General features: G+C 41.5%; 1 protein-coding gene across 2 annotated transcripts in view; it reads right to left on the minus strand.

Annotated features, from left to right (window-relative positions):
• MAML2 (mastermind like transcriptional coactivator 2) overlaps positions 1-13,846 on the minus strand; it is a 371,294-nt gene extending 357,448 nt beyond the window's left edge. The window contains exon 1 of one of the 2 annotated variants that reach the window (XM_055283362.2): positions 11,913-13,846. In XM_055283362.2, coding sequence (XP_055139337.1) covers positions 11,913-12,425 — 513 coding nt within the window. In that variant the 5' untranslated portion in view covers positions 12,426-13,846. The remainder of the gene's footprint in view (positions 1-11,912) is intronic. The other variant, XM_063642052.1, reaches the window with a different exon arrangement.
• Between the last annotated feature and the right edge of the window lie 9,712 nt (positions 13,847-23,558).

The raw sequence follows: 23,558 nt of genomic DNA on the forward strand, positions 1-23,558 counted from the left end.
ACCATGCAAAGTGTGTCATACCAAAAGAGGCCTAAGAAGTGATACAAGCCACATACCAAGTGCCACTTACTGTTTTTCCAAGAAGCAAAGTAAATACCAGGAAGTTAAAGGACGTGACTAAATTGCCCTACTAGGTAGTATCAGAGCCAGCACTAGAACCTTCAATATCCAATCCCCTGACCAGTACTCTCATACAGTATCGCTATGAATAAGTATAGTAAGTAGGTAGAATATAGTATGACTATATCACTTCTTCTTTATTATTTGTTGTGAAGGCTAAGATGGAAAAATGAGGCTGTTAGGGTAATTTCCTATCAAAAAGAGTGACAGAGTTTAGAAGCAGTGCTCTTAAAGATGGGAATGTGCTTACTTTTCCCTGTCTGCTGTACCAGCTAACAAAGTCTTCTGTGACCTAGAAGATCGAATGCAATTACATTGCCCATATATATTTGCTATGCTGTTTGAGTCTCCCAAGGGCAGCATAACAGTACAAAGGGAGTGACATCTTTATGAGGTTAACCCTTTTCTATTTTAAGGGTAGACTACTGAAGGCAGATGTGTTCCATGGAGCATAGCAAGAATGCTCGAAATTTGGTAGTTAGAAGGAATGACAGCATCACCCAGGAGGGAAAAAAATAATCGTTGTCTAGAGGAACAGTGATCTGAGGAAGCCTAGGAGAATGTTGATGCACATGAAGTGAATGTGAACTGACAAAGGGGGAACTTGTATGAATTATAATACATTGAGAAGAGACAAAGAGAAAGCAGGGAAACTAATGTTTGTTAAGCTGTGCCATGTACCAAACAAAACTGTAGGCTCATTCATAAACTGTATTATCTCATTTAATCCCCACAACCTTTTGAGACAGCTACTATTATCCTGAAAAGCAGAGTTATGAGGCTCAAAGACGTTAAGTAACCAGTCCAAGATAACACAGCTAATGAAACAGAGTCATTTTCCATGCTAAAATTTTCTAGCTCTGATTCCATTAAACTTTGCTACTTACAAACCAACCCAAAAGTTAGTGGCTTAAAACAATGATGCAATATTTCTCATAAATCTGTGGATTGGCTGGGCAGTTCCTCTGCTGGTTTCACCTGGGCTCACTTGTGCGGCCACATTGAGCTGGAAGATTGGCTGGGTCCAAGATGCCCTCACTTGTGTGTGGGCAGTTGGTGCTGATTAGAGTCGGGGCACCTTTGTTCTCTGCATGTGGATGCTCATCTCCCAGTTAGCTAGACTGGCTTCCTTACATGTTGGTCTCAGGTCAGTGTTCCAAGAGGGCTTCATAAAGCCCATCCTCAGAAGTAGCACATGTCATTTCTGTCACGTTATTGGATAATGCAAGTCACAAGGCCAATCGAGATTCAAAAGCATCCATTTTTTGATGCCAGGAGTGGCAAAGTTACATTACAAAGGGGCATGTGGGGTGGAAGGGATCATTGCGATCATTTAAAAAGCAATCTACCAGCCAGGCATGGTGGCTGATGCCTGGAATCCAGCACTTTGGGAGGCTGAGGTGGGCGGATACTTTGAGCCTTGGAGTTTGAGACCAGCCTGGGCAACATGGCAAAACACTGTCTCAACAAAAAAATACTAAAATTAGCCAAGGGTGGTGGTGTGCCCCTGCAGTCCCAGCTACTCAGAAGGCTGAGGGTGGCAGGATCACTTGAGCCCAGGAGGCAGAGGTTACAGTAAGCAGAGATTGTGCCACTGCACTCCAGCCTGGGTGACAGAGTGAGACCCTGTTTCAAAACAATAAACAAAAAAGACAATCTACCACAGGCTCTAAACTCCATGCTACTCCTACTACCAAAATATTAATAAAAATACCAAATCTCCCCTAACTGTTCTTTTTATAGGTTTATTAAAAATCCTTCATCAAATGACTACTTTTTATAACCTGGAATAGATGTCAGGAAAACTTGGGCTCTAGTCCAAGATCTATTGCTATGGGTTCTTGGAGGCTTTCTCTTTTTTTAAAAAAATGAGCTTTAAGGCCAGGCGCAGTGCCTCACGCCTATAATCCCAGCACTTTTTGGAGGCCAAGGTGGGTGGATCACTTGAGGTCAGGAGTTCGAGACCAGCCTGACCAACATGGTGAAACCCCATCTCTACTAAAAATACAAAAAAAAAAAAAAAGAAAGAAAAAGAAAAAAGAAAAAAATTAGCCGGGCGTGGTGGTGGGCGCCTGTAATCTCAGCTACTTAGGAGGCTGAGGCAGGGGAATCACAGGGGAATCACGTGAACCCAGGAGGCGGAGGTTGCAGTGAGCCAAGATTGCACCACTGCACTCCAGCCTGGGTGAAAGAGTGAGACTCCATCTCAAAAAAAAAAAAAAAAGCTTTAATTTCTTCATTTATGAAAAGAGGATTTGGTCTGTCTTCTCTCTAAGGGCTCATACAACTCTATAAATTGCAGAATAGTGTCCTATTTTTAGACTAATATGAACTGGCCCTCTAGGGGGATGGGCAGGATAGAGATGAGAGAAGGCTAGAAATGAGATGGCTTCTGTTTTGCAACTCACTCTCTTTCATTGCTGTGAGTGCAGAATTTGGGAGGCAGTGAGCAATCAGAACTCCTTCCCATGTGTGGTTGTAATCTTACATGATCTGGGTGCTACTCTGTTTTCATTTATTATATGCTAAAGTAGCATGGGTCCTCCAGCACTGTACCAAGGATTAAAGTACAAGTCGTCACTTTAAGGGCTTCTAGACCTGGTTAGACAAAACAATTCCCATGCAACACGCACTCACACTGGCTAAGCAGATCGGAGAGGTGAAAGGGCTCCTGGGCCAGTGTCTTCCTGAGGGAAATGCTTAGCTGGGAGCTCTCTCAGAAAGATATTGTTGCCTAGTCTATGGAAGATCAGGTTCCCAAGGAGAAAACTAATGTTTAATTTAGTACAAAGACGGCTCAGAGTCACTCTCTGGGGGACTGAGTCTGCAAACAGATCCACATGCAAAGAATCTAAGGGAGAAAAGGAAGCTCTCTTTGGTGCAATGGCTCTAGGACTTGGGCCCAAACTTTACTAAACGGTTGCCTCTGTCTGTTGTTTCTGTCAGGATAGCTCCTCTTTCCTGTTTACTCTCATCTCTGCACTGTGCACTTTAACACTTCTGCGAAACAACCAAATGGGATGATACACTAGCACATACTTTGTGCTGTCTGAAATTAAGTAGCGCGGTGTGGCAATCAAACGCGCAAGCCTTAGCCGGTTTAGCAAGTGTCAGAAACTTAGGTGAACAGAAACATCAACAACAACAAAAAACCCTCATTTCTTAGCTGCTTAGCCAGAAAATGTTTTTATTTTTACATAATTTAGACTCCAGAGACCTCCAGAAATGAGCATTTTACACATAAGTAAGACACAGTACAGTACATATTGTATTCAATTAAGCTACTTCTTTGCACCCTGGTTACCAGGACTCTAAGAGATTATACTGTGTATCCAACAGACTTCTGGTAAGTTATTAGAGGTTGTAGCCGACTTTTGCCTTAACTAAATTTTCTTAGAAACAGACATGTAATTAACTTTCTACTGAAATCTATGAGAGCTATCTGAAAAAAACTCTGTTGTACAATGAGGCATTTAAGGTGTTGGGCTTCATGTGGGTGAGAGTTATTAGAGGGCTGGATAAGAATCACAAATATAACTCAGCCACGTTTCTGACAAAAGAGAAATTTTAAAGCAAAAATGTTAACGATTCCATGTTAACGTATGAATCTGCCAGAATGACTCAGGAAGCAAGAACACTGTTAGAAACAAAACAACCCAACTACCTTTGACACTACATTTTCTAAGCCTTATTATCCTCAAGAAAGGGGAGGAATCTAAGGTTAAATCATGGGGAGTAAGCAAAAAAAAAAACAGATAAAAATTTTTGACTACATTCTTTGCTCTGAGTTTGGACAATAAATCCATCCTTGCCCAAATATAATCTACTAAAGAACAGAGACTATTTGTTTTCTAATCCTGTCGCTTCATAGAAACATCATGCTTTCAATTAAGAATTGTCATCAATAAAACTTGCTTTGAACCCTTGGCAACATCTTCCTCATGTTTTTTATGGAAAACCGCACTTGAGGAGGTCACTTGAGGTACTGAGTAAAGAGATTCTGAGGTAAGAGCCACATCAAGGCATGGAAATTTCAACATGCTCCTGCTTAGGGTTGGAAAGAAGGCAAATCTGTGTTACCTATTCATCTGCAGAGGCAGTAAGTTAGCAACTTTAGCCAGGGATCTGGCTTTCAAAAGCATAAATTTAAATCTCCGCAGTAGGGAGCATCTAACCTTTTGTGGCTCTAGGACCAAATTCACTTAAGAATTATTCATGAATTTCAATTAATAATTCAATTAAATTGGTAAGTTTGTCTATTCAGTTCCAATGATTCAAAACTCTCAATAGATGGTTTAAATTTCTCATTTACGTGCTAAGCCCACACTCCACACTTGCTGGGTAACTGAATGGAAACCCAGACTGAATTCTAGAAGTAAGGAGTCAAATGGACATTCACTCTACTCAACTTCTAGATTAGGAGTCCTAGAATCCTAGGATTGGAAGAGGTAGTACTTGGTCCCATTCTCAAGAAGGACACTATTTAACATTCTAGGGAGATGTAAATCTATCCTAGGTGATGTCTCCATATTCAACTATTGAGGGAACGGATAATATGATACTATTCACTAACTGTTTTAAGTAAACATTAAAGAGAAAAGCCATGCTCTTCCTCTAAATGTCTGATGCATTACTGGTAACAGAATTCTGGGCTGGGAAACCTATGAATCTGATTCAGGTATGTTACTTTACACCTAATAATAACAGGTAAAATTTATTGAGCCTTTACGAGGTGCTAGGCAATTGCTAAATTTAATCAACAGCTCTAAGATGTTAGTTCTATTACTATCACTCCATTTCACAGTCGAGAAAACTGAGGCAAGGGAATTTAATTGACCTATCCAAGAAAACACAACTAAGGGTTAGAGGGGTGATCTGAAATCTGGTCATCTCACCTCAGAGTTAAGAGTTAAGATCTCAGGCTCTTAACTGCTATGCTTCTTTGCCTCCTTACACAAGCCAACCATAACAGTTCTATTTCTAACCCCACTCACCTCCCTTCTACGCTGTAAATTCAAAGAGGGCAAAGCCTATACTGAAGTGTCCATCAATGTATTCCTGGCACAGTTCATGGCACAGAAGAGCTGTACAAAGATTATTTACTGAATTAATGAATATTTTCCCAAACTCTAAAAAGGACCCATGCATACAATCTTGACATAAGAGTTTAATACCTTTGCTAAAACATTAAGACCTTTGGAGAGCTGTAGCATGTCAGTATTGTCATTTGCCCATTTTCATATCCATTCCTTCAGTAATTTGGCTATGATAGGGTCCAGCTCTCTAGTTGTCCTCAATCTGTGGAGAATATGTGAACTTCTCTCTTCATGTCCTCTATAGGGAAGTGGAATAGCTTTTGCTCTTTTACCTCTGTTTCTCACAAATGTGTAGGCCAAAGTTGAAGCTGGTCAATAGCCCACTCACTACCGTCAGCATCCAAGCATCATGCCATGAATCAGGGAGGAAGGAGATGTTGGCTTTTCTCCTTTACCATCTTTCCTTAGGGTCCCTTACCTTTGCCTTGTAAACAAAAACTAAATGGGGGATACTGGTATCCAACTGGACCTTAAGGCAAGTAAAAAATTTGTAACACAGCTGTATTACAAGCAAGGAAATAAGTACGTCTCAAAGACCATCTATAATAATGCTTTTCTCATGAATTTTTGTTCATGTTTTTTTTAATAATGAGAATACCTTTTCCACATTAGTATACAGGCAAACTCATTTGTTGGGAAGACTGATTTACACATCAAGAGGTATAAACACTTTTACCAACAGGGCAATTCTTGTTTGCACTGGAAGGCCCAGTGAACCTAAGAAGCGAGGTATAGCTTGGTCTGCTTCTTTTACTTCCTCTTCTGCATCTAGCTAGTGTGCTTTAAAACTATCTCCTTTTAGCGTCAAAGGTCATGTCATGCAGTATATAACTCACTATGAATGGGAGAAGTGTGTAAATAGCAAGGCATTAAGCAGCTCAAGGGACTTGAAGATGGGTAGTACAGAGCACTTAGGCAATGCGCTATGAGAAGAGGCTGCTGGAGGGGAAATGTAATACTTGTCTTCAGTATATGAAGGATTATTATTGCATCATAGCTGCTGATTCCTTGGAGCCATCCTTGCTTTACCATTTTCCAGGGCTTCTGATTTGCTCTTACCAGACCTCCAGGCCCTCCAGGATGTGGATCAAGCTCATTTATCCCCCTCAGTACTCACGTCCAACCACACTCAGTCAAGCTCTGCTCTCTGTTCCCCAAACACTTAACTTACATGCCTGCACTCAGCGACCCCAATCCCACATTTCTGTATTTTCTCCCTCTTCTCAGGCCCTACTGGTGACCCATGTTCTCATATAGCTATCCCTGGCCTGTATTTGAATCTCTCTACTACCAACTACTAGCGGTACTCATGTTTTGAGTACCTACTATGTATCAGGCACTATGCTGTTTTGCTAAATAACTTTAGCTTTATTTTGCAGATGAAAATGCTGATGCCAAGAAAATAACAAAATTATTTTCTCATATTCATACAGCTAGTAGGTATAATATAGGGACCTGAACATGGGTCTAACTATAAAATCTATGCATTAAATTATTCCATTTACTCTAAGCTTTAGTTTCCTTATATGTAAAATGGGACAAATGTTGATGACTCATCTGTTTTTTGCAGGCCTTACATATAATATGTAATGAAAAAGCCTTATACATTCTAGGACTCAGTAAATATTTGTTCCTCTCTTCCTCTGATTTTTCTGTATCAGTTTTGGTCCATTCTACCTGGTTAGTACTATTCATGTTACTTTATTAAAGTGGTCTTGCGTTCCATTAGGCTGTAAGTAAGCAAGGACTATGTCTTTAGCTGTATTTCTCCTTATTCTCCCAGGAAGCCTGCTGGAGTGTGACAGAAATTAGCATGAAAATGCAAAAGAATAAATTTAGAATTGTTTTCACTAAACATTGCCCTGCCGATGAACATAAACATATATAACGGTCTGGATTAAAGAACAAGAAAGCAGTAGAATCCATTCAGAGATGCTTAGCTGCCATGGATAGCAGAACTGGATGACTGTTTTCAGATTCCCTTTCAGGCTTTCTTAGATTAAATAACAGTGCTAAACACAAACAACAACAACAACAAAACAAAAACAGCTAATTATGGCCACTCTTTTAGTCATATTTAAATTGCTATGTCTAAGAACATCTGAAAGCCCATATTTAAACATACTGGTATTTAAAAATGTTTACAATACAGAAGCCATAAGTGATTAAACATTAAGATTTAGAAACATTTGATGAACATCACCTACCAATATTATTTCAAAGAAAGCAGATGCCTTCTATAAACAAACATTGTCCTAAACAAGCAAGATATCTTGCTTTACATAATAACATCACCTTGATGTCAAAGAAAGGTTTTTATCAATTTTTTGTAAAGTATTATACTAACTCCTCTCTCCACTTGAACCCTTTTGCCTTTGTGAGATCTTATAGCTATATTTACTTGAAATAAGTGGTAGGAAGGTCCTAGATAGATAAGAATTCTCCTTTTTTTTTTTTTTTTTACTTTGTTCTAGAAAACAGAACGAAAATAGGTCAGTTTTTAAGGAAATGATGGCTGCATACATAAATAATGTAAACACTCCTATCACTGTCCTAGGAGGACATTTATCACGTAGACAGCCATAGATACCCAGATCTGGCCTCCCACTTAACAGCTCTCAACTTTTTAATTGTCAATTGGAAACTCGATTATTATCAGTTAAAAATAACCAGGGTACTCTGGCAATGATTTAACTTGTTTGACTTTCTTAAGCTAACAATTAACATTTTAGACTATTGTTGACAAAATATTTAACTTTCCCATGCATTTGTACAAACAACTTTTCTAATATTCCTTAGATGTTCTGGGGGACACACCTTTCCAAAGCTTCCCAGGTCCGTGCAGAGGCCTGTAAAGCAGATGCATTCAAAGACTCCAAAGACTTTCATAGCATTGCACTAGGATTTCCTGGGACCTTCAGGAACACTTAAGTATACGGATATGTCAGTCTTATCTTGACAGCACTAAATTTGAAATGCCAATCCCTCTATTTACAATAAGAGCTATTTCATCATTTAAAACCGACAACTGAAAGCTGAGTATACATTTAACTCCTAGAAAAACTAGTATTAGCATTCATTGTTTAGAAGTTTATTACTGCTAACACTAGTATTGCATTTTGGCAGTGCTTAACTTTTTCTAAAGCTTGTTCAGAAAAACACGCTCATTTGCTTCTCTCAACAAGCTGGGGCAGCATGATTGTCCTCTCTGTTCCACAGATGACTGCTAAGTGACTTGTCCTAGGTAACCCAGATGGTGATCCAGCAGGCACAAAACCAAGGGATGTAGGCTTCTTGTCTGATCTGCTTTCTTTCCTCCACATGACATTAGAGAAGAGATAATCTCTGAAGCCAGAGATGACATGGAACCACTTATCTAGTCATCCTAGCAACACAATCTATGCAACAGAAAAAGAGCTTGTCTCAGGCAAAAGGGAAAGATTAATAATGTACCACAGAAGCTCTAAACCTTACTGTTCCATGGACCAGCAATTATTCAGTTTCACAGTTCATTCAAAGATTCAAACATACTTCACCAGAAAATGAGTTAGTGCCTAAAGTCTGCTCCAAGTGGTTAGAAATGCAGATCTGCTCAAAGCCCTATAATCCGGGCCCTCTGAAAGGCCCTTTTCCTGCAGTCTCTGCAGCAGTGGGGCTTCCCCTGAACTTGTACTTCAGCTAAATGAAGAAACTGGCTGAGTAAGGGCTGTAGAATTAGGCTCTCAATGTGGACAGAATTAGAACTGGCTTGGAGGTTATTCTTGCATTGTTCTTGGAACTTAAGGCTATTGAAAGGATTCAGACATTATATATTCCTTGCTATATAATACCCATGAAAGTCAACATTATCCCACCATACAGAAGTTGTCCTTTCACATTCATTCAACAAATATTACCCACTGTCTTCAAGGCATTGTACTAGAAGGTATGCAGGATACAAAGCTTTCATCTGAGGACACAGCACATATTTGATTTTAGATGATCAATATTCTCTCCATTTCTCCAAAGGACATTTATGGCCACTTATGGCATACGAATTAACTATTAAAATTATACATTCAACACACCCAAGTCACATAAATCTAGTTATGGACACAGTAGCAATAAAATTAAGAAAAAATTCTGACACTCACCCTGAACAAAGGCCCTTTTAAAATTAATAGCATATCTGAAAATAAGAGGAGCCCGAATAAAGTAAGACCTGCCAATGTAATGGGCTTGGTGAATCACTTCCAAATGCCCAGGCCTCCCTTTGGACACAATGTTATCAGGTTAATACAGCACTTGCATCACCATCTCTGAGTACCGTGCTGAGTAACAACGGGCCAAATTTAGCAGCTAACATGGAGAGGGAATTTCCAACAACTCGTGCAATGCCCCATATTTTCAATGAAAAGCAACTACTGGAAATACTATCCCTTACCCTCTTAACTTAAGCTGTGCCTCTCTGCATCATCACTACACCTGGAGAGGGAGCTCCTCTAAGGGAATGTCTCAGGAGATGGCTGGTGGTTAGAAGAGAGAAAGATTCCCTGTTAGGCCAGGGGTAGCACAGCAGCCAGCTCTGGCTTCTGCAGCAGTAAGCTTTCAGTCGGGAAGGGCCAGACCCTGCTCCCTCACTTCCCTCCCAGCATGGGTATTGCTACTGTAAAGTTACAACGACCACTAAAGTTGGTTTCATTTCCCATCATGAAACACCCTAGAAAAAAAAGGCTGTCTCAGCTTACTTCCAAGTTGGACAAAAGCAGAAGCTGAAAGAACAAGGCCAGAGGCAAACATGCCACCTTTCCTTCAGAGGCTGGGCTGTGAAGGCCACAAGGGAAGCCCACTCTGGCTCTTCACGGCCCCGCTCCGGCCTTGGCACCCCGGGCAGAGATCAGTCTTCTCCACTCAGGGTTGGGCTGGGTGCCTCACTCGCAGTTCCATCCCCAGAAACACTTACCAGGAGACTGTGAAGCACACAAAGCCGCATTATTGGGAGACTTGCAGACAGATTATAAATTTACTGGGGACAATCAAGGCATTTAGATACTTTTGGCTGCAGATGCTGGTGACACACACATACATACAAACCTCATTCTTCTCTCCATTTGAGCGATTCTTTACCCCCCTCCTTTACCCTAACTTCTCTTTTTTCACAAAACAACCTCCCACTGCTTTCCTAGGGAATTCCAGGGAGAAGCGGGAATAGAGCAGGTGGTAGAAAAAGGATATTAGGCTTCGAAGCTCTAATACAACCCCACAAGCTAGTGCTATTCAAGGGTACAACTGTAAACCCTGTGCAGTTTAACTGTTGGTAGTTATTTTTCATCTGGAGCTGGCCTCAAGGAGTCCCATTTCTAGGTAGCCCAAGTAAAGTGCTTATGGTTGGGGAGAAAAGCACCATCCTACTCCAGAGAGATTTCCAGGGTCTTCATCACCACAGACCCAGGCCAGGGATTAAGGGAAGCCAGAAAGAGCCACCCTGAGCATCTGGCCAGAGGATGTTCTCTCCCGAGAGCTCAATATCAGGCTCCTTTGGAGGAGCAGTTAAGACACAATAGCATCATCTCCTTTGGGCTTCTTGAGTACTTTGGGGCTTGCATGGCCATTTCCTGTTGCTTTTGCTGGGGCTGACCTGGGTAAACTGGAGCAGACATAGAATCCAGAAGTCCCATGGAGCTCCAAAAGGGAGGAAGCCTGCAGGGCCACAGGGCAGGGTTCCACCTTCCACCAGAGACCACTGGCCCAGCAGCTTCGGAGGGGAAGCCTGCAAACAGCCGGCAGTCGGCAGTCACCTGACGAGGACTGGCACTGAGAATCAGTGATCCAAGGGATTCCCCTCTGGGATGGTGTGTGTCTGCGCCTCTGGGGAAGAACTTCCAGCCAGAAACTTAATCAGAACTTTTGGGTTTGATATCCTGTCACCAGGAGTGGCTGAAGACAAGGTATTTCCTAGGATGATGATCTGTGTAAATAGCTGCTTCGTGCCTGTCCACTTAACGAATGCTCTAAGTGAGCACTACTGGATTGGACTGGAGTGCTAGGGAAAAGAATCGAGATGTGGCTCAGGAGTGAGAGATTCTAGAGGGAATCAGAGAGTAGGCCTCTTAATAAACAGTGCCTCCCTAGTCTCTCTTTGGGATATTTTCCCCAAATTTTGTTTTTGACTGAGGGGACATTCGGGGAATTTGCTCTTTGTTACAGCTTACCATTTATGTTCTCTTAAGTGAAGAAGAAGGAGGTCACTTCAAAAGGGAGAGGGGAAATGGGGCAAGGAGAAAAAGGCTTTAATAAAGGCCAGCTGGGCTGATAAATGCTTTGGGGCTGAAAAATGGCTTGAGGGCCTAATCAGAGCTGGCTGGCCAAAGCTGGAGGATCCATGAGCTAGAACCTTCCTCAGTGGCTCAGATCTTGCCAGCTGGTAGCCTCTTCTTTTACAAGATGTGGACCCCAGAGAGCCTCTGGAAAACTCAGGCTTCTTATCAGTTAAGGAATATCCTATAAGCGAAGGAAAACCCAGGAGTGAACACCAACAGAACATGATGAGTAGGCGCATGAAACCACCTGAACAACACACCCAATGGCCTTTGAGGTAGTCAGGTGACATCTTGGCCTTTTTCACTGCCATCCACTCTACCTTAGGCCAAAGCAACCTCTACCCTCACAAAAGGCCACAGGACCACAGCCAGAACCATGAGAAAGCCAGGTGCTTACCGCAATCAGGGCTGAGTTCCTCTGGTCCCCTGGGGTTGAAGCGGGTGGCTGCTGCTCTCCGTTTATCCCACCACTGCCACCATTATTGCTACTGTTCAGCAGGTGCTGCTGGTGGTGATGGTGATAGTCTGGTGGGGGCGGTGGGGCTGCTGTTGCTGCTGCTTGGGAGGCCGCAGGAGGGGCAGCAGGGGGCGGTGGAGGGGCTGTAGTGGTGGCAGCAGTGGCGGTGGCCTTGGTGTGTTTGCCAGCCTTCCTTGCTCCCTGGCCATGCTGTACAAGGCTCAGGAGCTGCAAGGTGCTTTCTCTTTCCCGGTCTGAGCTCTCGGCCCTACCTCGTTCATAGCGTCCTTCACAGCTCAGGTGGTGTTGGCGGCAGACAGCGATCCGAGCCCGGAGGCGCTCCACGATAGCACTGTGCACTCTCGGGGTGACTGAGCCCCCTCCAAGGAGCCCCGCCCCAGAGGCCCCCCCTAGCCCTCCTGCGGGGGCCTGCGGGGGCGCTGTGTCCCCCATCTTACTGGACACAATGATTGCTGCCTCTGGGATGGTGAGGTGGAGAGAGGCTACTGCTGGCTATTGCAGGCAAGTCTGTTTTTGACAATGTGAGCTCAGTGTTCAGGGCCACATGAATAGAGGTCTTCAGAGGTTGTGGGGGAGCCGTGGAGAAGGTGTGGGGGAGGGGAGTTAGTAAAAAGAGGGTGGGGAGAAAGAATAGAAACCAACTGGGGGGAGGATAAGTTGGAAACAAACCCTGATAAACTTACTCTAATTGCATTTGACAGTTCTGGAGAAGTTGGACAGAGTTGGTGGATTTTTTTTCCCCCACCAAGCTGATAAGAGCCACTAGGTACTTTGTAAACACACGGTCTGGGGGTTAGATCAAGAATTCAGGGATTGTCCAGCAAGAGACAGAAGCACACAGCAAAAGGTATTGAGAGAGGTATTAATAGAGAGGACTCCCCCTCACCTAGTTGTTTCCGACAATTCTTTATGGGGATGTTTCTGCAGAGAAACACATTTCTACCATGTCTATGTAACCAGCAGCCTTGACTTTTCCTCAGGTTAAATAAAAAAACAAAACAGTGCTGTTTCAGAAGATGTTTAAGTCACTGTTCAAAATGTGCAAAAATCAAGGGAGACTGTCTTTTGGCTTTTAATTTTTCCTCCCTTTCCTTTCGCTCCGGTGTTTTCTCCTCTTTGGGGTACTGTAGGATGTTGTCTTCTCCCAAAAGAGGGAGACAGCTTTTCAACTGTTAACAATGTCAGTAATTGGACTTTTGGACCATGCTTTTTTCTTCAGCTAATCCAATCACCGGTAAAATCCTCACTCCCTCTAAGGTTTCCTAGCCTTAAATGAAAAGCAATCTTAAGTCGCTAGCCACTGAGAGAGATCCTTCAACACATTTTTTTCTTTCCCGCTTACGTTTCTATTCCTCACCCCCGGCTCTATTCTAATACAGTATCAAGAGAGACAAACTCTTCCGAGAGTAATTTACAAACGATGGTCAAACTTACAAACTTCCAGCAAATTGCACCGAATCATGTCCAGCCACTTTTCTGTCCACTTTTGTACATTCCATCCCCGGCCAGTGGATCTGAGGGTCTGGACTCGCAATAAGCAATGTGGTTTTATCTCCTGTATTTGCTCCGCTTTATAGATGGTTAAAAAAAAAAAAAAAAGTAGCTTGTATTTTCCTTTCTCTTTCTCGTCTGTTGTTAGCCGCTTTGCTGACACTGGCTCCCGCCCGGAGTCACGGCGATACACAGGCTTTCATTGTGCTCCGATAGGAGAGGGAGAGAAAGAGAAAGAGTGAGACAGAGAGGGAGAAAGAGAGAGCCAGCAAGCTGCAGATGGGGGTGGAGGTGGGGGCGGGGAGAGGGCGGGAGAGCTCGTTCGAGGCTCCCTGGTGGAAGGCTGGTGCCACTGCGCGAGTGAGTAATCGCAGCCAGGCACCGGGGAAAGGGGAACGCAGAGGGCCTCCCAGTGGCTGAAGAGGTAAATCCCAAGCCGTGAGCATCTCAGCTGCCCTGGCTCAGCTCAGCCTCAGACTCGGTTAAGCGGGGAAGGCTGGGGAAATTCCCCAACCTCTACACAACCATTTCACCAGCTCTAAATGTTTAAGAAATTCCGGGCCAGGAATGTGTTTTCCCTTTCAGCCTTACATTACGCCCCGCTGAGGATATCATTTTCATTTTTCAGTATATTGTAAATGACACCACTGAGCAACCTAGCACGAGCTGTGTGAGCACCGAGGAAATGTTCATTAATAGAATAAGAAAGATATGAATGTGTGTGTTGAGGGCGGAAGGGGTTGCGGGTGGAGAGGAGAGGTAGTCACATTGTTAGCTCCTAAAGGGCAGGCAGGTGTAGTGTTTGTCTACCTGCCTGCCCATTTGTGTGTCTCTGGATAAGTGAGTCTGGGTGATCACAGGCAAATCAGTTGGGATAAATAAAATATTTTATGAGAATGATACAATTATCGATACCAGTTTTAGAAAAAAAGGCTTTTATTTGGCAATGCATGATTGCCTATGAAAAACCAAATATAAGACCTGAGGTATCCTTAGCTACCTGGTGCACATATACAATGAGGAAAGTCAATGTGTAGCAGCTGAGTTTCAAAAAGGTTTTTTTTTTTTTTTTTTTTTTTTTTAAATGGAGTCTTGTTATGTTGCCCAGGCTGGAGTTAAACTCCTGGGCTCACCATTACTGCACCTGGCTCTGAGTTTCAAGAAGTTTAATAATAGAAACCAAATAGATCTCACACAGATCATTGTCCCCTCATTTTCAAGTGATCCAACCTTTAAAATATCCAATCTTGACCAGGCACGGTGGCTCACGCCTGTAATCCCAGCACTTTGGGAGGCCAAGGCGGGCTATTACCTGAGTTCAAGAGTTCAAGACCAGTCTGGCCAACATGGTGAAACCCTGTCTGTACTAAAACTACAAAAATTAGCTGGGCATGGTGTCATACGCCTGTAATCCCAGCTACTCGGGAGGCTGAGACAGGAGAGTTGCTGGCACCCAGGAGGCGGAGGTTGCAGTGAGCTAAGATCACACCACTGCGCTCCAACCTGGGCGACAGGGCGAGTCTCTGTCTCCAAAAAAAAAAAAAAAAAAAATCTTATTATGGATTCTGCTTGTTATTTTCAATTATGAAGATTAAATTAAGGTGAGCATAATACTGCAACAGTCAGGACCAAAAACATTCTGGGTATCCTAATCTGGAAGTCATTTGGATTTGGGGTCTCAAATAATATACCTTCAGTAATCTAAACAAACTCTGGCATTTCATGAATATGGTCTTTTCAAACTGAGCTATGGATAGAAATAGGCAAAATCAAGGCAAACATCTCAATACTGGATTTATTTGCAGTTTAGTTCCCTATAGGCTAGCCTACTTTATTCCATTTTATTTTCACCAATCCTGTTAGCTTGGAAATGGGGACAAATACACTCAGATTTTTTGTTTGTTTGTTTTATAATTTGTTTTTTTTTAATTTTATTATTATTATACTTTAAGTTTTAGGGTACATGTGCACAAAGTGCAGGTTTGTTACATATATATACATGTTCCACATTGGTGTGCTGCACCCATTAACTCATCATTTAGCATTAGGCATATCTCCTAATGCTATTTCTGCCCCCTCACCCCACCCCACAACAGTCCCCGATGTGTGATATTCCCCTTCCTGTGTCCATGTGTTCTCATTGTTCAATTCCCACCTATGAGTGAGAACATGCAGTGTTTGGTTTTTTTTCCTTGTAATAGTTTGCTGAGAATGATGGTTTCCAGCTTCATCCATGTCCCTACAAAGGACATGAACTCATCCTTTCTTATGGCTGCATAGTATTCCATGGTGTATATGTGCCACATTTTCTTAATCCAGTCTATCATTGTTGGACATTTGGGTTGGTTCCAAGTCTTTGCTATTGTGAATAGTGCTGCAGTAAACATACGTGTGCACGTGTCTTTATAGCAGCATGATTTATAATCCTTTGGGTATATACCCAGTAATGGGATGGCTGGGTCAAATGGTATTTCTAGTTCTAGATCCCTGAGGAATCGCCACACTGACTTCCACAATGGTTGAACTAGTTTACAGTCCCACCAACAGTGTAAAAGTGTTCCTATTTCTCCACATCCTCTCCAGCACCTGTTGTTTCCTGACTTTTTTTTTTTTTTTTTGAGACGGAGTCTCGCTGTTGCCCAGGCTGGAGTGCGGTGGCACGATCTCGGCTCACTGCAGGCTCTGCCCCCTGGGGATTCATGCCATTCTCCTGCCTCAGCCTCCCACGTAGCTAGGACTACAGGCGCCCGCCACCTCGCCTGGCTAATTTTTTGTATTTTTAGTAGAGACGGGGTTTCACCATGTTAGCCAGGATGGTCTCGATCTCCTGACCTCGTGATCCGCCCGCCTCGGCCTCCCAAAGTGCTGGGATTACAGGTGTGAGCCACCGCGCCCGGCCTGTTTCCTGACTTTTTAATGATCGCCATTCTAACTGGTGTGAGATGGTATCTCATTGTGGTTTTGATTTGCATTTCTCTGATGGCCAATGATGATGAGCATTTTTTCATTTGTTTTTTGGCTGCATAAATGTCTTCTTTTGAGAAGTGTCTGTTCATATCCTTTGCCCACTTTTTGATGGGGTTGTTTGTTTTTTTCTTGTAAATTTGTTTGAGTTCATTGTAGATTCTGGATATTAGCCCTTTGTCACATGAGTAAGTTACAAAAATTTTCTCCCATTCTGTAGGTTGCCTGTTCACTCTGATGGTAGTTTCTTTTGCTGTGCAGAAGCTCTTTAGTTTAATTAGATCTCATTTGTCAATTTTGGCTGTTGTTACCATTGCTTTTGTTGTTTTAGACATGAAGTCCTTGCCCATGCCTATGTCCTGAATGGTATTGCCTAGGTTTTCTTCTAGGGTTTTTATGGTTTTATGTGTAACATTTAAGTCTTTAATCCATCTTGAATTAATTTTTGTATAAGGTGTAAGGAAGGGATCCAGTTTCAGCTTTCTACATATGGCTAGCCAGTTTTCCCAGCACCATTTATTAAATAGGGAATCCTTTCCCCATTGCTTGTTTTTGTCAGGTTTGTCAAAGATCAGATAGTTGTAGATATGCGGCATTATTTCTGAGGGCTCTATTCTGTTCCATTGGTCTATATCTCTGTTTTGGTAACAGTACCATGCTGTTTTGGTTACTGTAGCCTTGTAGTATAGTTTGAAGTCAGGTAGCGTGATGCCTCCAGCTTTGTTCTTTTGGCTTAGGATTGACTTGGCAATGCGGGCTTTTTTTGGTTCCATATGAACTTTAAAGTAGTTTTTTCCAATTCTATGAAGAAAGTCATTGGTAGCTTGATGGGGATGGCATTGAATCTATAAATTACCTTGGGCAGTATGGCCATTTTCACGATATTGATTCTTCCTACCCATGAGCATGGAATGTTCTTCCATTTGTTCGTATCCTCTTTTATTTCATTGAGCAGTGGTTTGTAGTTCTCCTTGAAGAGGTCCTTCACATCCCTTGTAAGTTGGATTCCTAGGTATTTTATTCTCTTTGAAGCAATTGTGAATGGGAGTTCACTCATGATTTGGCTCTGTTTGTCTGTTATTGGTGTATAAGAATGCTTGTGATTTTTGCACATTGATTTTGTATCCTGAGACTTTGCTGAAGTTGCTTATCAGCTTAAGGAGATTTTGGGCTGAGACGACGGGGTTTTCTAGATATACAATCACGTCATCTGCAAACAGGGACAATTTGACTTCCTCTTTTCCTAATTGAATGCCCTTTATTTCCTTTTCCTGCCTGATTGCCCTGGCCAGAACTTCCAACACTATGTTGAATAGGAGTGGTGAGAGAGGGCATCCCTGTCTTGTGCCAGTTTTCAAAGGGAATGCTTCCAGTTTTTGTCCATTCAGTATGATATTGGCTGTGGGTATGTCATAGATAGCTCTTATTATTTTGAGATACGTCCCATCAATACCTAACGTATTGAGAGTTTTTAGCATGAAGAGTTGTTGAATTTTGTCAAAGGCCTTTTCTGCATCTATTGAGATAATCATGTGGTTTTTGACTTTGGTTCTGTTTATATGCTGGATTGCGTTTATTGATTTGCGTATGCTGAACTAGCCTTCCATCCCAGGGATGAAGCCTACTTGATCATGGTGGATAAGCTTTTTGATGTGCTGCTGGATTCGGTTTGCCAGTATTTTATTGAGGATTTTTGCATCAATGTTCATCAAGGATATTGGTCTAAAATTCTCTTTTTTTGTTGTGTCTCTGCCAGGCTTTGGTATCAGGATGGTGCTGGCCTCATAAAATGAGTTAGGGAGGATTCCCTCTTTTTCTATTGATTGGAATAGTTTCAGAAGAAATGGTACCAGCTCCTCCTTGTACCTCTGGTAGAATTCGGCTGTGAATCCATCTGGTCCTGGACTTGTTTTGGTTGGTAAGCTATTAATTATTGCCTCCATTTTTTTTTTTTTAAGACCTAGTCTCGTTCTGTCACCCAGGCTGGAGTGCAGTGGCGCGATCTCGGCTCACTGCAACCTCCACCTCCCAGGTTCAAGTGATTCTCCTGCCTCATCGTCCTGAATAGCTGGGATTACAGGTGAACGCCACCACGGCCGGCTAATTTTTTGTAGTTTTAGTAGAGACGGGGTTTCACTGTGTTAGCCAGGATGGTCTCAATCTCCTGACCTTGTGATCCACCTGCCCCGGCCTCACAAAGTGCTGGGATCACAGGCATGAGCCACTGCGCCCAGCCTTCATTGGAACATACTTCTATCTCTATCTGTTCCTTCCAAGGCTAAGTTCCTCACTGGCTTATGAGAAAAGCAGAAATATATATTCGTTAGATAAAGAGAATTTGAATGGAGAACTGTCATGAGGTGTCATTAAAGACAACAAAAATAGAAAACTTTTATTTTTAAAAGTTTAGTTTTAAAAAGTTGTCATTAGACAATATCTTCTTTATACTATTGTGGATATTTTACATTCAGCATAAAAGAAACATGTAATATTTAAACTGAAACTATTCCATTCACTCTGTAGCCCTTCAGTAACATGAGATTTGATTAATAACTTGCAGTCCTTAGTCAAATCAGCTAATACTAAATGATGTAAACTTTAACTACTCTGCTAGACATGGACATATCTTAAATTGCAAAGCAGGAATTTAATATTCATACTATATTCCAGTGGTGTAGGACACTTCTTTGGAGTGTCTTTTTTTGTACACATTTACCCTTAAATAGACATTTAATTTCAAGTTGACATCATCATCAACATCTTCATTTCTGTTTTCATCAGTTGCAATTAAAAAATAACTGTTATGCCACAGCAGTTCTCATATATTATCCCTCTTAATCCACAAACAATCCTGAGAGATACTATAACTCCATTTATAAATGAGAAAAACTAAGGCTCCTGAAAATTAAAGTACTGGTTCTGGTTCATACTTAACTAGGAAGTAATAGACCAGAACTCTAACTCAAGACTGACTTCATGGTGTAAGGAAGGTGTCCAGTTTCAATTTTCTGCATATGGCTAGCCAATTCTCCCAGCATAATTTATTTTGTAGGGAATCCTTCCTCACTTGGGTGTTTTTGTCAGGTTTGTTGAAGATCAGATGGTTGTAGGTGGGTGGTCATATTTCTGAGTTCTCTATTCTGTTCAATTGGTCTATGTGTCTGTTCTTGTACTGGTACCATGCTGTTTTGGTTACTGTAGCCTCGTAGTATAGTTTGAAGTTGGATAGCATGAGGCCTCTAGCCTTTTTCTTTTTGCTCAGGATTGCCTTGGCTATTCAGGCTCTTTTTTGGTTCCATATGAATTTTAAAATAGTTTTTTCTAATTCTGTGAAGAATGTTAATGGTAGTTTAATGGGAATAGCATTGAATCTATAAATTACTTTGGACAGTATGGCCATTTTCATGATATTGATTCTTCCTATCCATGAGCATGGATTCCATTTGTGTCCTCTCTGATTTCTTTGAGCAGTAGTTTGTAGTTCTCCTTGAAGAGGTCCTTCACTTCCTTTGTTGGCTGTATTTCTAGGTATTTCATTCTTTTTGTAGCAATTGTGAATGGGAGTTCATTCATGATTTGGTTCTCTGCTTGCCTGTCGTTGGTGTATAGGAATGCTAGCAATCTTTGCATGTCGATTTTGTATGCTGAGACTTTGCTTAAGTTGCTTATCAGCTTAAGAAGCTTTTGGGCTGAGACAATGGGGTTTTCTAGACATAGAATCATGTCATCTGCAAACAAAGATAATTTGACTTCCTTTCTTCCTATTTGAATACTCTTTATTTCTTTCTCTTGCCTGATTGCCCTGGCCAGAACTTCCAACACTATATTGAACAGGAGTAGTGAACTCTAGATGGATTAAAGACTTAAATGTAAAATCCCAAAGTATAAAAACCCTAGAAGAAAATCTAGGCAATACCATTCAGGACATAGGCATGGGCAAAGATTTCATGATGAAAACACCAAAAGCAATTGCAAAAAAGCAAAACTTGACAAATGGGATCTAATTAACTAAAGAGCTTCTGCATAGCAAAAGAAACTGTCATCAGAGTAAGCAGACAACCTACAGAATGAGAGAAATTTTTGCAATCTATCCATCTGACAAAGGTCTAATAGCCAGAGTCTACAAGGAACTTAAACAAATTTAAAAGAATAAAATGAACAACCCCATTAAAAAGTGGGCAAAGGACATGAACAGACACTCCTCAAAAGAAGACATTTATGCAGCCAACAAACACGAAAAAAGCTCAACATCACTGATCATTAGAGAAATGCAAATCCAGACCACATGAGATACCATCTCATGCCAGTCAGAAGGGCTATTAGGTAAAAGTAAAAAAAAAAACAAACCCAAAACAAAAACGACAGATGCTGGCGAGGTTGTGGAGAAAAAAGGAATGCTTTTACACTGTTGGTGTAAATTAGTTCAATCATTGTGGAAGACAGTGTGGTGATTCCTCAAAGACCTAGAGGCAGAAATACCATTTGACCCAGCAATCCCGTAACTGGGTATATACCCAAAGGAATATAAATCATTCTATTATAAAGATATGTGCACATGTATGTTCACTGCAGCACTATTCACAATAGCAAAAACATGGAATCAACCTAAATGCCCATCAATGATAGAGTGGATAAAGAAAATGTGGTACATATACACCAGGGAATACTATGCAGCCATAGAAAGAAATGGGATCATGGCCTTTGCAGGGACATGGATGGAGTTGGAAGCCATTTTCCTCAGCAAACTAATGCAGGAATAGAAAATCAAACATTGCACCATCTCACTTGTAAGTGGGAGCTGAATGATGAGAACATATGGACACATGGTGGGGAACAACACACACTGGAGCCTGTTGGTGGTTGGTTTGGGGGATGGGGAGCATTAGGAAGAATAGCTAATGGATGCTGGGCTTAAAACCTAGGTGATGGGATGATTTGTGCAGCAAACCACCATGGCACACATTTACCTATGTAACAAACCTACACATCCTACACGTGTAACCCGGAAGTTAAAATAAATGTTGAAGAAAAAAGACTGACTTCCACCTTAATCACTAGTCTGGCTGCCTCAATAGCAAGTATGAAAGGAGTTATGGGGGAGCCAAACTATCTCCAAAGTAGCTCAAAGCTGCTGAAAGGCTGCAGTTTAAGTATCCCTCAGTGAACACTCTGGAGTCTAAGTAAGTCATATAATACCTCTTAGGAATGAGTACTGTATAGATCTACTCATCCGAATATGAGCAGACAAGTCAGGAAATGTGGCCAATTGCATCCAACTGCATGTACAATAAACATTTCTTTTACCTTGTTTTTTCCTGTCTTACGGTTTTGTTCCATCTCTTAATAACCCTAAAGCTTCTGTATAGCCCTGTGATTTCTTTCTAGAATTACTTCCCTTTTACTTGTCCATTTCCGTCTTCCTCATCATCTCTGCTATCAATAGCTACCTAACACTAAAGCACCTAACACTGTAGTAACAAATGGCCAAATCTAAAAAATTTATAGTCATGTGAAATGATATGTGAAATAAATGAGCTTAAAAACTATTTTTGTAATTAGCTGGGTGTGGTGGTGCACATCTGTAGTCCCAGCTACTCAGAACGCTGAAGCAGGGGAATCGGTTGACCTTGGGAGGTGGAGGTTGCAGTAAGTGAGATCGCCCCACTGCACTCCAGCCTGGCAACAGAGTGAGACTCCATCTCAGAAAAACAAAAACAAAAAACCTGTTTTTGTGTTGTTATTGAATCAATTATATTGATGATGATGATGATAATGATAAAATAATGTCCTAATACCTGTAAAGGTTAATTCTATTTTTCAACATTTCCATTTTCTTATGAACTACTGGCTTTTTGCCCCCTAATACATGTTAATCCTCACTTCCTAACAGCCTTTTTGCCATTCTTTTGATGTTACCACGACCTTAGAGCCTCTTGTATTCTCCAAATTCCTACAAAGTAGCATGCTTGGTTGCAATGACCTTAGACATCAGACCAACTACCTATAGGCATTTTATGATCAACAGGCAGCTGTTCCAATAGGAAAAGTGCTTCAAGCCAACAAGATGGTTGATCCAGATAAGTCCTTGGAATTATTACTGCCTTAATTTATAAATTAACTGCATGCTGTTAAAAGTAAGAGATATATTTTAAGATTACTCTTCAGCCATCTCAAGTTTGTCTGTAATGTCCCATATGAGAACTGATGCTTCTAGGTAATTGGAGATGCTTTAGAGATCCATTTTTTTTCTTTTCATTTCTTCTGGCCTTCCTTTTTATAAATCATTTGTGATCCTTTACCCTTCCTCCTTGACTGTCACTTCTAACTCTGCCTTGCTTTTTTTGTGGACACTGTCCCTTCATCTTCACCTTTCAATTACGGCTTTATTTTTATTCCTTGGAATTTAGTTAAGAATTATTTTGCCATATGCCAGGGAAATATGAATGAGTATACAGATATGTAGGGCAGACGCGGTGGCTCATGCCTGTAATCACAGGACTTTGAGAAGCCGAGGTGGGTGGATCACCTGAAGTCAGGAGTTCAAGACCAGCCTGGCCAACATGGTGAAACCCCCATCTCTACTAAAAAATACAAAATTAGCCAGGTGTGGTGGCACATGCCTGTAATCCCAGCTACTCAGGAGGCTGAGGTGGGAGAGTTACTTGAACCCGGGTGGTGGAGGTTGCAGGGAGTAGAGATCATGCCATTGCACGCCAGCCTGGGTGACAAGAGCGAAACTCCATCTCAAATTAAAAAAAAATACAGATATGTGAAATTTCCATTTCACAATGTTTGAAAAAGGTATGCACTCCTCATTAAACATTAAACATCAGCATCAGTACTGTCACCACATTGTGAGTTTTTTTCCACCCCATTTGTTTACAATAATAATACGGATAATTTCAGGAAATGAATTGTAGAAAATATTAACTCCACATATGAGCTTAATGTAGCTTTTTATGGATACGTACACTAAGATCCATGCCATGAGTCACATAATAGATGAATCCAAGTTCAACCAAGACTTCCATTAAGAAAAAATTATCTAAAGGATAGATCCTACTAGAATACCACTTTTAAGAATTAAAAATATAGAACAGACAGGGTTCA

This window comes from Symphalangus syndactylus, chromosome 6 (genome assembly GCF_028878055.3).
Source record: "Symphalangus syndactylus isolate Jambi chromosome 6, NHGRI_mSymSyn1-v2.1_pri, whole genome shotgun sequence".
Classification (NCBI taxonomy): Eukaryota; Metazoa; Chordata; class Mammalia; order Primates; family Hylobatidae; genus Symphalangus; species Symphalangus syndactylus.